Source organism: Melozone crissalis, unplaced genomic scaffold (assembly GCF_028551555.1).
Source record: "Melozone crissalis strain CALT ecotype California unplaced genomic scaffold, PUWL_Pcris_2 ptg000081l_1, whole genome shotgun sequence".
Classification (NCBI taxonomy): Eukaryota; Metazoa; Chordata; class Aves; order Passeriformes; family Passerellidae; genus Melozone; species Melozone crissalis.
This window is the reverse complement of record NW_026535858.1, coordinates 8289972-8308046: the sequence shown is the minus strand read 5'-3', so window position 1 is coordinate 8308046 and position 18075 is coordinate 8289972. Positions and strand designations below refer to the sequence as shown.

Here is an 18075-nt window from a genome sequence, read left to right as displayed (position 1 = left end):
TAGCACACACAGGCATGCCATGAACTAATCTTGTATTTTAAAATGGTCTTTGGCATTAGGTAACTCTGCAGTTATTAACAAATGTGTATGTCAACTGAAGCTGGCTCATTATCCATCAGTGGAATTTATAAACACTGCCTGGCCACCACTCTGACAAAATGAAAACCGGCCCACAGAAGAAAATATCCCTTCAGTTTTGAGATCAAAAATGGAAGCTGGAGTGTTTTAAAGCCTGCTATTACTGTACTGAAGTGAGTGCAAATTAAGGAAAATTACAGCTAGCTTCAAGTACTCCCTGAGAGGGAAAGCATCCACCATGTGTTAAGGTTGCTTAAAACACAGTAACAAAGTTATCAATTCACAGAAAAAATTACTTCATTACACCTTTGTTGTAATCTTGGCCTTATAAAAACCTCAGTGTTTCAGATGGCACATCTGGTCCTAGCAGCCTTAGGAACTGTACCACTGCCCAGTAAGCAATACAAATATTCACTAGGAAGCTCTGCAGCAAAATAAACAAAGCAGTTTTACCAAAAATGTAAGGGCATCTAAATCCTTTCTAAAACGGAAAAATCTCTGAACCAAAATAATGTATTCTGCTGGCAATGAACTAATTTCACTCTTCAATTCCCAATTTTCCCAGGATTCCTGAACACTGGTTATGAAAGCAAAGGAAAACATCAGACCCTGATGGCTGAGGAGCTCTCTTTATTATGCCACTCTTCACTGGTCAGTCCTTTGGCAAAATACTTCTGAAGAAATGTTTCTATTTCTGCCTAGGAAAACCCTGAAGCTCCAAGCCACATATAATTTAACTTTGAAATTAGTCCTCCTCTGAGCAGAGGGTTAGACTAGACCTCCACAGGGTCCCTTTAATTTTCATGCAAGCAGATATTTTTCTCCAGCTTAGAATAATTTAAAAAACATTTTCCTGCACTTAACAGGGGAGTCAGTTACACACTGCTAAATCCAGGCACACCTAAGAGTAGGGATGGGAGAGCAGAACTCAAAGACAACTATTATCAAGCCACACTTTAAAGAAAACCCCCACCCAACAGACAGACATTCCACAAGCCACAGACTTGGCACAGCCTTTCTCCTGATCCATCACAAACCCCATGTTCCTTCCCACGCAGTAACATTTATTCCCATTTCTTGCATTCCCTGTAGTCTTACTGCTCCCCACAGGATTCAAGCCTGCCCACACTGCTTTTACCCTTTAGTGAGATTGGAAATGTCACTTGGAGACATGTTAAAAGTAATATATACTTCAACCTTTTCTTCCCAACTATTTACTACTCTCTACATGATGGTAGTAACTCTTGCTCTTAAGAGTCTGAAAGCTGCAAGACAGTTACTACAGAAGAGAAGTTCTAGCTTAGAGTTAATTGAACTTTATTATCACCATGTAGTTACAGGAGTAATGAGACTGAAGAAGCATTTGTGAAATGTTTTAACAAAATTACATGTTCTTCTTAAGCTTAATGACACAGCAGCAATAGTCCTTCCACGGGCAATCTGTCTAGCAGCATGAGTAAACTCATTCCAGTGCTCCATCCTTGTTTCAGGGAAAAACAAAACAAACCCAGACCCAAACTTCAAAGAGAACATTGCATTAAATGGAAACAAGTTGGGCACACTGATCAAAAAAGCCATAAGAATGCCATCTGATAGGATGGCCTTCACATACCAAAAATTTCAAGAGACTTTCAGAGCTCTTAATATAGGGCAGCACTTTATTCTGAGGAGACGCCACTCTACAATGCTTCTCTCTAAAGTATTTCAGCATTATAAATTTCAGATAATGCAGCTCTCTAAAAGAACAGAGAGCAAAAAAAAAAAATACTAAAAACCACTAATGTAGGACAGAAAAAAATATTGAAAGAAAAAAGGCTTTTTAAAAGTCTGTCAAAAGAAGTGACATAAAAGACTTTTATCATGACAGCAAACTTGCACATAAACACATCAAACAGACAGATTTGTAATGAGGTTCTTGCTATTTGTTCTTAAACAAGGTAACTTTCAGATAAAGTGATTCCTGCTCAGAATTATGAAGACACAGAAGAAAATAGACAGACAAGTATGAGGCCAATTTTGATGGCAACTCTTTGTTCAACATATATAGCTTGATTATCAAATGAATTATTCCTAAATTGGCAATTGGGTTCTGCTCACCTCTAAATGCTGAACAGCAAAATAGAAAAAGCTTCAGTGCTAATTAGACCCAACATGTTTAAGCATTCTCCCAGTCAGCACAAAAAACTATTAGGTACATTTACACCACCAGTCTGGACCACCTCCCATTTATCCAAGGCTCCTGTTCCCTGGATCTGTCCTGCATGTGAATCATTCCCAGCATCCCTTCAGGAAGGGAACAGCTAATCTCCTGGGAGTGTTTTGATGGTAAAATAATCCAGGATTGCAGCACAGGCAGTGTGCTTGGGACAGCCCAAGGTCTTGCTGTTTTCCCTTAGCCCAGTGTGACAGCACTGTCCTACAAGCCTCTGCCATGTCACACACCCATAACCCCCACACTCATCCCACATTGCCACAAAACTAAAGTGGGAAGATGGCAACCACAGAGTCCGTAGAAACTGGGCACTTCATCAATACATAATGATTATTAAAAGGAAGGGGAAAAAAACTCTGTATGTTCAAAATGCTACAGGTCTGAAAAAATATCCCACAGGGAGAGAAATTGAATGGAACAGGTAAACTTGGAGGAAGCACCAACTGACCAAGGGAACACAGATATAACCAGCAATGCTCCAGCTGAAAATTACACTGCTAAAAGCTCCATCAATTTATACACTAAAAGCAGAAAATTAAGGCTTTTTGCTAAATAGTACACTGCAAAGGCAAACAAGATTTGCAATAGAATGTTCTGATCTAGCACATCCACGCTCAGGACAAAAGCCCTGTCATTCATGATGACTCAGTTCTCTGCTTCTCAAACTTCCTTCCTCGCTTGCTGCTTTTTTCAGTGTCAAAAACTGAACACACAACAGTCACTGGAAAATTAATTAGCCTGGCTGAAAATGACAACAGTGAAATCTCCCAAGGCTTCCCCTCTGATCTTCAACTCTTCCCTGGCATGCCAATTCCAACTGCATTGTTTGAATGGGTGGAGAGCAGGAACAAGGGATCCAACAACAAAGTTTTTACATCTTTACAGAGTGGCATTGAAAACTGTGCACATACAAATGCTGCCCTCGTGCAGGAGAGCAATTCTAAGTCCTTGACATTTATTTTCTCCTCATAAAGAGTTATCACTTCCTTGAACTGAACAGCTGCTCACTCTTAATACCATACCTTCTCTGGATTTCCATTTCTTCTTGTGATGGACCATTCTGTACTTGAGAGGGAAGCTGTGAATTCTGTCGAGGCAATGTAGGACCTAAGAGCAAAGACAGATCATAAATCAATGGTTTGAATTTTTACCATGCAAAAAAAAAAAAGCACAAAATCAAAGAAAAAGGCCAGCCATCACACAACATTAAGAACTGCTCACTTTTGCTTTTTAAGCCAAACAAGCTCAACAGCATAATGCAGCAAATAAAAACTGCAACCTCACACATGTACAATGTTACCTCACACATCTGCAGAATGATTTTATTTCACATGGATGGAAAGGTCTCACAAAAATGCATACCAAACTTTCTGCATGATGGAATTTGACAAAAGCTTTGAAAAGCACTCCAAGTCTGATTGTTTTTCTTAAAACAATGAACAAATACTCTTGGAGGAGCAGGAAAGGCTCAAAAAATGAAACCACTCACCTAAATAGAACACTGGAAAAGGGGGAGAAAACAGAAAAAGGAAAAAAACAAAAGAACAGGAGAAAAACCATCAGAACCATATCACCACACTGAGAGAAGGAAGATAAAGCATGTTTCTACAGGTCATACCAAAATTTATTCAGATTTCAGGTCATCAATTTGGATCAAAGACCTTTTTTGCATAGGTAAATATTGTGTCCAAAGGAATGGGGGCATATAACAAATGTACAAACTGGGAATTCTGCTAAGCACAAGAGATGCAAAAGGGAAGGTCATGCAAAATCATCTTCAGCCTTTACTGATGGGAAATTCTGAGCCATACAACTTTCAAGTAATTGTCTATGTGAGATCTGTATTCTAGAAACACAAAAAGCTTTACCATTTTAATCACAAATGTATTTACATTTGTGATAAAAAGAAGTGTGTAAAAAGAAGTGAAGGACAAAGTGTGGAATGGAATACAGGAGACCATGGATGCACTGCTGTTATCAGGCACTAATCCAGGAAATTATTTAGACTACAGCTATGCTCAAGATTATGGAATTTATACGAAACAAGAATTAAAATCAATTAAAACATCAAGTTTTGAAAATGTCCAGGAGCAAAGCACTGATTTCCCATTGATATTCCACCAAACCAGTTAGAGTTATGGAGTTGTAATGAGATCTTCCCCATCTCAAATACCAAAATGCAGAATTTTTTGCTGTCTGAATTGGTGAAAGTCGCCCAAACCCATAAAAAGACCATGTGTGATACACATCAAGGACAGGCATTTTGCTTGAGACACAGCAAACAAGTGCCTTGTTTAAAAGCCCTGCAAAAAGGTTAATTTCCTCAGAATGCCACAGTATTGTGTCCACTGTGATCTTTAATCATGAAAATTATAAAAGTGTACACTATCAATGTACCCTACAAATACAAAAAGTAATGGGACTTCATTGTGGAGGATGAAAGCAGGCAGTGTACTACAGGGGTGGTGTCTTCCTTAGTTATTCTTTCAGCAAGCATCAAGCCCTTATTCCCAATGTCTTGATGGGGATGCACTAATTTTGCTTGAAGTATCTCCAAGAGACACCTCCAGGTATAAAACCTATATTTTAATGCAATATTAAAAAACTATATATTTATTGTGCAATATTAAAAAGCTATATATTTTTAACCTGTATTTTAAATGCAAAAAAAAATTAATTATTAATTTATCATTGCAGTTAAATGATCATTAAACAGAAACATCTGCCCCATGGCTCATCTGGAAAACTTTTTATGCTGTAAAACTTCCATAAGACACGCATCCTCCTCTTCTCCTCTGCCCTGTGAGAGAGGTGGAAAGCTGTAATGCCCATGACAGCAGCTCCCAGGCAGCTGGGCTATTTGCTGCCTGCAGCCTTTCATGGCCTTTCACAAGCAGACAAATCCAGCAGCAGTGAAAGGTGCTGTAAACACCAAACACCAGCTCTGCTGCTTGCCATGCCCAGCAGAACACTTGGGTAAGTCAAGGCTCACAGCCTGAGCTGCAAAATGCAAGCAGCATTTCAGTATCAGATATAGGATGAAATTCCTGTCTTATTCCTCAAAATGGAACATGCTGACCTGAAAGTTAATAACGAAAAACAAAAATGAAAAGAAATGGTCACAATGCATCCGTAGACCAACCAGAACTATTTTGTGCTAAAAATGCAGTAGAAATGAAAAGTTCAGTTCAGCCAATTTAATCTTCAAGAGTATTTAAAAGGTTTTTTTGAAGAAGGTTTTATCATGCTGCAGTAGCTGGGTGCAGACCACCACTCTCCAACCTTTTAAATCCTTCTTCAGCCAACACCTCCAGAAAGTAAACACCAAACTTCATCTGCTCTGGCCATTCCAACACACCCAGCTGTGAGAAAACCTGTTCTTGTAGCCTCAAACTTTGTTCCAGAGCACTGGCCTTCAGAAAACCACCAATTTATCCATCAGTTCTGCACAAGGCAAACATGAGCAAGCCAAGGCAGCTTTAGCTTGGCCAGCCTACTCCCGTGATTGCTTCTTTCACAGCTTTGCACACAGAAGAGGAAAAAAATCCCCTGCTGGCAATTAACCTGGTGGTTCCAATACTTCTTACACATTTTTGCCTCAAGGAAATGCAATTTGAGTATAACAAAGGCTTTCAAGAAAAGGAAAGTTCAGCTCCCAAGTCATCTGTCCTGTTTTCTCATGAAATTTCCCTCTGCAGCCACCCTGCTAATGAACATTATAAAATTAAAGGTACATGCCAGGTGGAGAAGTATGTTTTATCCTAGAAGGTTTACTACAGCAAGCCAAGACTCTCACTTCATTGCTAAAATACAGCTGCCTGGGTAGCAGGACAGGTGGTATATTAAATAAATAGAAACTAGGTAGTGAAAACCTCTCTCAGAGGCTTCTGAACACTTTAAGATACCAAAGAAACATCAACCCCCATGAAAAACACTCAGATACTGCCTGGAAAAGAACTCTGATCCTTTTACAGGATCACTTTATCTTCAGAAGCCAATATAAGCCAAGAGAGAGATGAGGCTGAATGGTCTATTCATTCTGAGTTTTAAAGAAAACCTAACATCTCTCTTTTTCTAAAAAAGCACAGATGGTGCACTCTGCAGCACATTCTGACAGACAGAGGATATAATTTTATACTAATTTGTTCAGCAGCCATTCCAGTTTCAATGCTTTCTGTTTTTCAGCTTATTTTCACCTTTGCATCACCCGTCCTCTATGACAGTGCAGGCAACTGTGTGGTGAGAAATGGACTGGCAATCTAACACATTAAAAACCTCAGGGGAAAAAAGCCTGCATTAAACATTTCCACCAGCCAGATGACAGCCAGAGCTGGTGCTTCATGCAGTCACACAGACAATTATGGTGGCATCAACATCAGAACATCAACATCAGACCGCTGGGCAGTGCCTGAACCAAACCAAGCATCCCCAACATCACCCTTCCAAACCACAACCAGAGTTGGAGTTTATCAAACTCCAAGATTTTTTTAGCCCTAATTGACTGGTTACTTTGTATCTCTGTTCAAAAGCCAAACAATTTCAGTTGCAGAACCCTATGGAAGCATAGGAAGGAAACACAGGGTTTGTCCTCCCTCAATGCCTTTTGTTCCTCTGTTTTTGTTCCTTTTTTGTGTTCACAGGGGTCTCAGGTTGAGGGAAGAGATGAGGATTTGACTCCATGTTTCAGAAGGCTGATTTATTATTTTATTATATATATTACATAAAAACTATAGTAAAAGAATAGAAGAAAGGATTTCATCAGAAGGCTGGCTAAGAATAGAATAGGAAAGAATGATAACAAAGGTTTGTGGCTCAGCTCTCTGTCCAAACCAGCTCACTGTGATTGGCCATTAATTCCAAACAACCAACATGAGACCAATCACAGATGCACCTGTTGCATTCCACAGCAGCAGATAATCAATGTTTACATTTTGTTCCTGAGGCCTGTCAGCTTCTCAGGAGGAAAAATCCTAAGGAAAGGATTTTTCATAAAAGATGTCTGCGACACTCCTTCAGTCACCTCCTCTCTTTTGGAGTGTCACACCCCACCCTACCCCACTTCTTTTCCTGTCAGCTGCATTGGATGTTATCAGCACTGACACTAGCTGATAGTGAAAATATCACATTCCTGGAGCCCTAAAAAACCCCGAAGCATCAGCTGCTCAAGATTGGCACAACGCATGTGCTGCAGGTTCTGCACTGGGTGTTTTCCTTGGGCTGGACAGGCTCACTTGGGAGCTTGTAACACAAGGATGGTGAAAAGGGGTTTGGGGGAACCAGGGGCAGCCAGATCATGTGAAATCTTCCTCAGAACCTCATGTTCCCTAAATCAAGAAGGCAAAACCACACAGAAAACCTCCCACCTGCAATTACTGTGCTTCAGAGCACAGCTTATTCTCACCCTAATTTTTGAATAAATCTGCTAAGGCTGGTCAACTATCACACATAAGAATTTTAGTTTGAGGTAAAGATCTCCATTTTCTCCCCAGAGAAAAAGTTTATATAAACAACTTAGTAACTAAGAAATCCCACTCCTTCACTTCTCAGTATGTTAGTGCCAAAACTAAGCAGTGTTCCAATTATACAGTCTGATATCCAAATCAAAGTGTGAATTGTCTTTTAGAAGTCTTTTAGAAGTTCAAGACTGAAAGTGGACAGCAAATTTATTTATACATTTATATGATATAAACATAAGTGACCTGGCTAATTATAATCTTTAGAAAATATTTTCTTTAAGGACAGTTTGAATACTCCTACTAAAGAAAACCCACACCCCAGGCAAGAGTTCAAAGCTACAGCCAAAAAGATGTGTTTTTGTTAGGAAATATAAGAACTTACAAAAAAAAAAAAGTGTGCTTAAATGGTTAAAGGCTTTCTGAATGAATGGAAATGAGGCTTTTCAGAGATCTGTGCAGGAAGCAATAAGAACAACAACTGTGGTATCCCTCTTTGATGTGTCTCCAGCTCCATTCAGAGCCTGCCCTGCTCCAGGCCATGCCAGAACAAAGGCTGGGTTGATTTCTAACCAGCCTTGAGCAAAATCAAAACCACCTCACTGCTCAGGCCACAGGAATTTATTTAAACTAACAGAGACAAGTAGTCATCTTCAAGTACAGATTTTTGATGCAGTATCATCAAAATACCAATGAGGACAGCATGGGTTAGAAATTTTTAAAACCCAAGCAGATACATTGAAAGAAACAAAACTAACCATATATAATGTACTGATCATCATATCAGTGTAAAAGTTTTATTTTATGACACATACCCTCCTAAGAGGTGTTATGGGTTTATATGCAAGACCATGATGGCCAAAAACCAGGGCATTAACTGGGCATTAATTTTCTCTAGTACTTCTGTTAGGATGAATCAACCCCTAGCCAAGGTTTCCCCTCCCTTCAAACCCCTTCCTCCTCACTCACTTCAGCTGAGTTAATTCACTCATCACTCCAAATTTGAAGCTAAACACTTTCCACTTCAATCCACAAGCTCTTTTAACTCGATCAAGGCAATAAAAGGCAACAAGAACAACAAAACTATTCATGAAAGCACACATGAATTTAAGCAGAGGTAAGCCTCCTATCAGTGCCAGCAGAAGCCCCTATCAGAGCCAGCAGTGCCTTGGACACCAGGCTCTGATAACCTGGGAGCCAGGCTTGGCTCAAACCCAATTTTCGGGGGACATCAGCAGCTCCCAGTATCCCTGTGCCACCCTCCCATGCCCAGGGACAAAGCTGCACCAGCAGGAGCTGCAGCTGCTGGATGAAACTACAACACCACAAATATCAAGGAGAAATATTGAAGTTAAATCTATCAATAGCATCCACTGTGGGATATTTAGAGCTCCCCTCCACCATCTGCTGTGCCAAAATTTGATTAAATAGTAATGTTATAGGTGATGGCTGTCACTGCTGGGGGATAACAGCACAGAAATGAGCCTGACCAAGGTGTATTTCACAGCTATCTTCATGACTTTTATGAAAACACCCTGCTCCCAAAAGGCAGATTAAATCTATCTACAACTTCTACGGATAATATTTTTAAAGACAACACTATAAACCCCCAACTGTAAAATAGGCTGACATTCCTCTATGTTTATTAAACAAAACTTTATCCAGAAGTTAATGTACTTCTATTAATATTTGCCATGCAGTTTAGACCAGCTACCAGATTTTAATTAAATTCTTCAGGTTGTTCACCTAAAATTTAATGCTTTCACATGATACACCACTAATTCTGAAGAACCAAAAGAAAAAAAATTAGAAACAACATACAGTTTGTATATAAGTTACACAAAGTTATTGTTTTGTTATACAAACATATAAGTTTGCACAACTCTGAAAACTTAGCAACTCTCCCTTCACTTCCAAACACCACAACTGACAGTGATGATGCTTTCAATAATCTTATCTGCAATTACCATGAAGAGGAAATACTCTGCCCAATCAACAGGTAGAACTTCCTGCAGGATCAGCATTTTGGCACATAAGTCAGGATTACCTAATCAGTATCAGCTATTATTAACACCTAGTAACGACCTAAAAAAATTATTTAATTAATCCCACATTTAAAAGGAAGGGGAAAATCTTGTTAGCAAGACCAGAGATATTATCCAACTTTTGACAACACAGGTAATAAAAATACCATCATGTTACTCCTGTTCTGACAGGGAGTGCTGACAGCCTGTTCCAGAGGCTTGCTGAGAGTACAGGTATAGCATCATTACTTCACTGCTGCAGAATTTTTATTCTCCCAAAACAAGTTTTAGCATGACATGAACCAAAGCAGTACAAAGAAAAGCATCCCCCAAGCTCCACATACACTTTTCTCATTTCAGTCCTCTGTAGTCTCTCTATATATTCAAATTAGGCAGCCCCAATTTTTGTTTCAGTTTGCATTTCCCAAAGATATTAAATTATTCAATCCATTATTTGAGTGCATTCCTCTACCAGCAAGGATTTAATTACCTATCTCTGCTGGAAGAGAAAGGACATTAATGTACAGCTGTGAATAAAGATTTGTTTATTTAATAACTGGACAACCTAACTTCTAGAGTTACTCATTCAAGAGGAATTCAAAAAACTTGAACCACGGGGGCTTTTTCCCCCTCCAAGGTCAGAAGGATAAAATAATGAGACCTTGGAAACAAAGAAACCCCTCTGGTTCTTTTTCTTCCTCCCTATTTTCCTATGAATTAACTGTGATCTAAGGCAACACTGGAACAGATTCACTGAAGCCCTTCATGACCTTGCCTTTACATCCAGAACACTCCAAAATCTTTTCAAGAACCAATATACAACTGCTCCAGATTAGCACAAAAAGCATCACAAATCTTACATCTATACAATTCTATTAGAGAGAATAAAAATAGATTTATTTACTGTTGTGACATCCTTGCTTCAGTTCTTCTGCTGCTTTCATCTTCTGCAACAAACAACTCCCAGGACCTCCCCAGGTGCAAATCACACATCTAGAAACCCCACATTCTCTCAGCAAGGCTTTCCTGAGGTTGAGGACAGATGCCACACAAAGCAGAAGTGATCCCAGCTGAACTAGGAGGTGCTTTTTGCAGCAGAACTGAGAATGATGCTCCTTTGTTCCTCCCAACACAAGCTTCCCTTACGTGACCTTATTCCTTCAAAGAAATAATCCATTGTCTCACACATCAGAGAATTTTCAGCTGTCTGATTTCCCCTCATTGAAGCTTTTCTCTCATTCCAGAGCCACTTTGATTGCAACGAGCCCTACTTAATGCAGATATGAAAATTTCCTTTGTCATGCAATGCAAAACCTTTGCAGCAAGCTGTCATCTCCAGACAAGACAATTACTGAATATCTGAACACCCTGCACAACACACAGCCTCAGAGCCAGAAATCCTCTTCATTTGACCTCTTAAACTTGATGACATGCACTTGGCATTTGATGAAGGTGTCCCTTTTGACCATGTCAAACAGTTATTTAATGTAATGAGTAGTAAGTCTTTCCAAATTTTCCCAAATGAGGGCCAGGAATAAAACCTAGGTTTACTCTAATTGCATTTCTGAAACAGTCTGGGGCAGGAATCTGCAATATTTAATTTTATTTAATTAATTATTTTCATTTAATTTTCTTTAAGATACCAGGACAAAATGCAGTCCTGTGTTGTCCTACTCTTCTGGACTTGCTGGTTGCCTACAATCTGCCCGACTAGCCTGCAGGAAAACAGGGTTTGCTAATGCAATCATTCAAACCAGAACAGAGCTAAAATAAAATAAATGCATTTAAATAAGCAGAGTTCAACCATTTGAGAAGTTAGCATGTTCATTTATCAGTCCTGTAACACAGGGAGAGGATGAAATCCTACATCAGCAGAGCATCTGCAGCAGTTCCACTGATAAGGCAGCCTTTGCTTCTGAGCCGTCTGAGACAAACCTGCATTGCTTTTTTAGCTAAAGCTGCCACTTGCAGTAAAGCCTTTGCTCTTCACTTCAGAGGTTTTCACTGTGCACTCTGAACTCATCAGAAAGACAAAAACCTGTCCCTGAGAGCTCAGCGGTGCCTCGACTCCAGCAGATCCACTAGAGGGAGATCCTAAATTAAACAACCTCCAATTTTGCCAGCAGGCAGCAGAACAGCTGAGGATGCCAACTAAAAGATCAATGACATTTTTCAAATATATGCAAGAGAAGGAGACCATGATTTAATTTTATTTTAAAAAGAGAGAGCCTTACCCAACAGCTGACTTGCAAAGCGAAAGGATGTACACAACTTAATCTTTAATATCCCTCAGAAGTCGCTTAGATTTCTGTGAACCCTTGCATAAAATTTAAAATTCATCTGCAGCTTTATGAATTTCTGAATAGTATGCTCAGCTAACACTAAAACTGCTTTCCTTTTATGAATAAAATACAACATAAAATAAGCAACCTAATAAAAGAAATTGCCAAAATGAGAAAGCACAGCAGAAAATAAGGATACTGCAAGAATCTAACTTTAACTGGATGCAATTCTACAATAAATGGGAATCTATCTATGTAGGATCTCTTTATTTTTATTTCAGTTGGAGGTTCTGTATGCCATTTTGGATGCACTAGGAAACACAGCAATTTATTTAAACTAATAGAGACAAGTTGTCATCTTCAAGTACAGATTTTTGAAGCAGCATCATCGAAACACCAACAAGGACAGCATGGGCTAGAAATTTTTAAAAGCCAAGCAGATACATTGAAAGAAACAAAACTAATCATATATAATGTATTGATCATCATATGTCAGTGTAAGTTTATTTTATGACACACACCCTCTCAACACCTTTTCAGAAAGAGTAATTTGTTTATAAAAGAGAGGCAGCTGCAATCCATTCCCTAAAATGAAGAGCTAATATTAGAGCCTCAGAGCCAGTGACCTGTCTAAGTAAATATTCATCTATTTCAGAGATCCTGGGGGGGGAACCTAACACCAAGGATTCATTTCTAGCTGCACTTTCAGGAAATTATACCAGCTACAGAGAAGCAAAATTCACTGAGCTTTGAGCAAGGAGCATAATTAGTTGGATTATAAATTGCAAGCCACTTAGCAACCTATTTCCATTATTGAAGCAGCATGTTCAGAAAGATACTTCAGAAAAATTAAGTAATATCTAGATCAGACAGTGACAAATTTCCCAGCTGATAAAACTTGTTGACAGTAGTCTAACACAGAAACATGATGAACATTTATCTTTAAACATTGTCTGGAAGTGAGATGAGGCTGAGAGAGCAATTCCCAGTGCCTTATCAGGAATTTTTTTTAGAAGCAGCAGTGCAAAACTGCTCATCTGCTGAAACAATGCTGATAATGTGAAGGTTTGGTTTTATTTCAGCTTGGTGGAAGCTAGAGCACCTATCTGTGGCACAGGTGACAGCTCATCTGAAACCACCACAGCCTTGGCAGACAGCAGCCAGGGAAGAACAATTATCTCCTGTGCTCACCATTAGCTGGTGATCCAGCTAATTAATGCATTTTGACTTGTGCCTGCTGCTACCACCAAATTACATTCACAACAAGGAGAAACAAAGTGACAATGTTGTAATTCAGAAGAATGCTTAAAGGTTAACCCAGTCACTTTCAAACATGGTTACAAACCTTAATTCGTGTCCAGCTCAGAACTGTTGAGAACAAACCAGAGGACAACAGCACTGTAGTCAGCAACCAGGCTGTGATAAGTCATACCCAGTTATGAAATTTTACAGTCAGAAAATTTTAGTTTTATCCAAGTCTTTACATAGTGAAGTGGCATCTCTGTTTATAATAAAATTTCTACTACTGAGCAACATAAAAATGCAGCAGCCCACAAATACCTTGCATAAAGTAGCAAGAGAACAAGTCATTAGACAAATTACAAGGCACAAAATTTAAAAAGAACACACTGTCTAACAAAAAATGAGCAATGTCATGCCTGCCTATGTCATTTCAGCCTCTCCAGCAGCTCAGGTTTGGTGTTATGAGGAGTTAAACTGAACTACAAAGATGTGTATATGCCTATATACACACTGAACACACAAATTCTTCAAGTACAGGTAATGGGAAAGAACTTGAACCCCTCAAACCTGTGATAATTACCATCAATCAGGCTTTTTCATGAAAACCAACACTTTATGTGTTCCCAAATACTGGCTGGGAGAAGGCGATGAACAGTCAGAATGCTTGGAAAGTTTACAACTGAGTAACCCTTAGGGAAAGCAGAACTGAGGGATGTAGAAGAGAAAACACCCAGCTGAGAGGTAGGAGACTGGGAATCACAACTGGTTTATTTTAGCAGGCAAAAAGGAACCACCTAACTCTAGCTACCACTTCTATTTTGGCCTCCTGTGTTGTGTAACAATGTAAGCACTGCAGAATTTATCATCCACAGCCTAGACAGATTAGTTTCAAAAGGTAAAAGTCTTGAAAGGACTACCAGAAAAAACACCAACTTGATAAAACCATCTTTTTTTTGCTGTAGCTGAGACAGCCCTGGTATAGTTATCTACAGCCTCTCTTCCACACAAGAGAAAGAAAACTGGCACACAAGTACTATCTCTTGTTACACAGGCAATCTTGAAACTTTAATGAGGACAAAAGAATTCTATTTGGTTACAAGAACACAAAAGACTCTTAGTCTTCTAAAAGAACCTCCCTCTGTGTGTGTCACAGTGTTACACTGATCAATTTGCTGTAGAGCCTACCCAGAATATGTTACAGATATCAGCAGAATACTGACAGCCAGGGATTTTTCCACCACTATTTTAAAGCCTATGTCACCCTGAACTTCAAACAAATGAAACTACAAACCTGGTGTCTAAATTGTATGTGCTCATCTGAATGTTAACCCTGGATTCAAGGTTTCTGAGCTGGTAAAAACTGCCAGAGAATTGCAAAGTTTGGAGGAAAAAAACCTTCACAATTTTATAATAAACTAGTAACCCATGAGAAGCAAAACTACCAACACACAATAGGAACATGGATGTATCTAGAAATCCTGAAAAGTATCTTCCTTATGCTTCTTGGGCAGGTCTTTTTGTTTTGCTTCCTTAAAAAAAAAAAAAGGCAAAGCCAGCAGTTTCTGTATCTAATTTAGAAATATGTAAATTGATTTACTTGCTAGGAAGTGCAATTACAGAGATGCCAGTTGAGTTGAGAAGCACTGTTAAGAAGCAGTAATTAGTCAGACAAAACATCCAAATAATTAAAACACCTAGGGGCCTATTCATGATTAAAAACAAGGCTTATAGACTTTTACACATAAACATTTGAATTTTTCTGTACTTGAGCAATCTTAGGGGAAGAAAAGAAGTGAAGAGACTCTTACCAGCTTCCTGTGAATTTAATACTTCTAAGGCATGCATCATGGCACTTGCGAAGACGTTGGCATCTTCTTTGCTGCCAAAATTCAGACCATACACTTGCCTAGCATCACGCCACTGGTGGAAGGTCTGTGTAGCCTGATTGTACTTCAGCCCTTTTGGAATGGCACAATTTATTACCACCTAGAATCATAAAAAAAAAAAAAAAATTTACTTATGTTTAAAATTGCTGTTCCAGCAGAAGTTTCAGCTTTGTGTAGATTTTGTTCCTCCACCACACGGGTTAATTCGTGACCCATAATCTGTGAAACACAAGGCTGAAAGCACAAAACATTTCAATTTTAATTCCAACACTGTCTGTAATCAGCGGTGGGAATACACAAGGGGACTAATGAGATATTTTGTATCAACTTTTGTAGTTAAAGTGTTCTCACTTCAAAAGATGCAGCCACGTTTCCTAACAGCAATGCAGCAACACCAGCAGCAGATGACTGAAACACACATCTGAAAAGCAGAAACTCCTTTTCCCATGAATTTCACAGGGTGTTTGTTGGGTTTCTTTTTTAACCAGGTTATCACCTTCTCCCTGTGGCTGCTGCACCCCTTGGCTTGCAGGGCTCTCAGCAGCAGTTTGCTGGATTTGTACCATGGATCACAGGGTATCGTTTTGCAAGGTTGCTGTGGCTCACACAAAAGATGAAAATTTGAGCTATTAGGGCAACCATTTACTACAAACCATCCACTAAGAGGATCCCATTGCACTTGGATAACTATATCCTCTCACCTTTTCCTGCTGAATAATGGGACAAAAAAACCCCCAGATTCGCTCTCAGATGAATGCACAGAGACTATTTATTACTTGGAGTAAATATTTAGTAACAAATCACACAGGGGGTTACCAGTTTAGGCTTCAGGTGTGTAATAAATGACCAAAAACAGACCAAAAGAATTCTATTAGATGCTGGGAGGAAGGGAGGGAAACAAATATAAGCTTCTCTCAAACAAAAGATTAGGTTTTAACCCCATCCCAAGTATTACATGGCAGAGCACATTTACAGACAGAGTGCTAATTTGCTATTTAATCATGAGCCAGTAACTTCATCAAGGAAATAAAGATGTAATCCCTGTTACTCCCTTCTCACTCTCTTTTAAGTGCTAGATGATCAGCATTACTAAACATCAGAAGGTTTTTTGAACAAAATGACCTGGGGATATGAGACATCATACATCCAAGTTTCCATGAGGTAGGAAGAGCTAAAAGAACTGCTGGTGTCTACCCAGGCTGCAGCTCACAGTGCAGAGTGGGGGAGAGAAGCTTCCAGGTTGCCACTTTGCCTTAAAAAGAACCAGGTGACTTCTGTGTACACCACTAGCCTTTATAAATAGATATCTGTAGGAAGGAATGGCAAAAGGACTATTGCCTTGGGGCTATGCAAAGTGCTTAGTTCACAGGGAAAAAGTAATAAAAGTTCTGCTACTTCAGTTAAAAAACACAATTTTTTTTTTAAATTATGGCCAAATAATTTTGTTGAAGACTTAATATTCTAAATTTTCAGAGATTTCCTCACCTGATGATCCTGAATCTTCCTGCCCACTACTCTGAAAGTGTTGTTGCCTGTGTGATGATAGATGTGAACTCTGCTGAATCCAGTTGATCCTCCAGCTGGTACCCATTTCTTGTTGGCATCATCGTAGACCATGACAGCAGCTCGTGCTTGGCAGATACTCTGTTCACTGGTAATATACAAAGTGGAGGAAAAAATAAAATTACTTGTGGCAAAGCATCATCTTTCTGGTTAAGTTGTTTTGATTTAAAATGTTAAAGCAACAGCCCTTGCAACTTGCTGAAATTCCACGTTTCTGAATACAATATCACCAGGATTTTGAGATTTTGCTTAAATGAGTTCATTCTGAAAAGCTGTGGTCCAGACAGGCAGGCCTAACAACTAATAAAAGAGATCAAGAAGGTATTCACTTCTTCTTTTTGCACTTTTCCCCCTTACAGTTATTCTCCTCCTCCTTTTCCTTACCACCAGCCATGAATTTTCATTAAATGCCATAACCATGTACAAAGAGCAAAGAATATGGAGTTGCACAAGCTTCACATAATCTACCCTTCCCAGTGGAAATTACTCCTACAAGAAATGAGAATTGGAAGGCCCTTGCACCTTTTTACATCTAGACAAGGAAACAAACACAGGGAATAAAGTCCAGCACAAAAATTGCATCAGCTCACAAATAAAACTCATTTTGGTTTTGATACATTTTACAACAGCTGACACCCAGATGTAACATTTTCTCCCTGAGAAAAGGTTCTACTGATCACAAGAAAGTGCAAATTCATCAGGAGATTGCTATTGGTAGCTAATCCTGATTATGCCAGTCATCTGGAAGCTGAGCTACAGCCTGAAGTTAAAAAGGAGCACATCATGAATGTCATCATGTAAGAAACACATGAAATCAGAGCATACCAGAAACAGAGTATTTATTAGGAGGGGAAAGGGTGATACCATCCATGCAGGTTCTCTTTGGGGGTAATGTCCAGATGCAGACAGGAAACCAAAATAGAAAGGAATGATTTCTTATCAGCAAGTCAGATTCTGTGAACATACCACTCCAGCACATCCAGCATTATAGGAAGCACATGATGCCTGGCTTGCAAGGAATGTGGCCTAACATTTGGGAAACTGAGAAGGCTGAGGAGACACAGGAAAGTAAAGGAATGTTTCTTAATATTTGATGGAAGAGGGAAAGGATGCCTCCCCCACTCATCTTGTTTTTGTGATTTTTATTGGTTGGTTGGTTTGGGAAGGGGTGTGTGTGTTTGTTGGGTTTTTTTTCAAAAGACCATGCTGGATTTTTCAGTATCTTATTCATATCTCTTAACACAAGAAAATTCTGAAGTACATCCAGCTGTTTTAACTTTCAATCCTGACATTTTAAAGAAAACAGAATCAATTTCTATCACACTTTCCATGGCA

General features: G+C 39.1%; 1 protein-coding gene across 8 annotated transcripts in view; it reads right to left on the bottom strand.

The window, feature by feature from the left end:
- ENAH (ENAH actin regulator) overlaps nt 1-18075 on the bottom strand; it is a 91133-nt gene that overhangs the window by 30511 nt on the left and 42547 nt on the right. For 4 of the 8 annotated variants that reach the window (XM_054290305.1, XM_054290307.1, XM_054290309.1 and 1 more), the window contains exons 2-5: nt 16663-16828; nt 15100-15277; nt 3780-3791; nt 3313-3397 (exon numbers count right to left, since the gene is read on the bottom strand). In XM_054290305.1, the coding sequence (XP_054146280.1) occupies nt 3313-3397; nt 3780-3791; nt 15100-15277; nt 16663-16828 (441 nt within the window). Of the gene's footprint in view, nt 1-3312; nt 3398-3779; nt 3792-10671; nt 10737-15099; nt 15278-16662; nt 16829-18075 lie in introns of those variants that run through there. The other 4 variants (XM_054290306.1, XM_054290310.1, XM_054290313.1 and 1 more) reach the window with 2 other exon arrangements.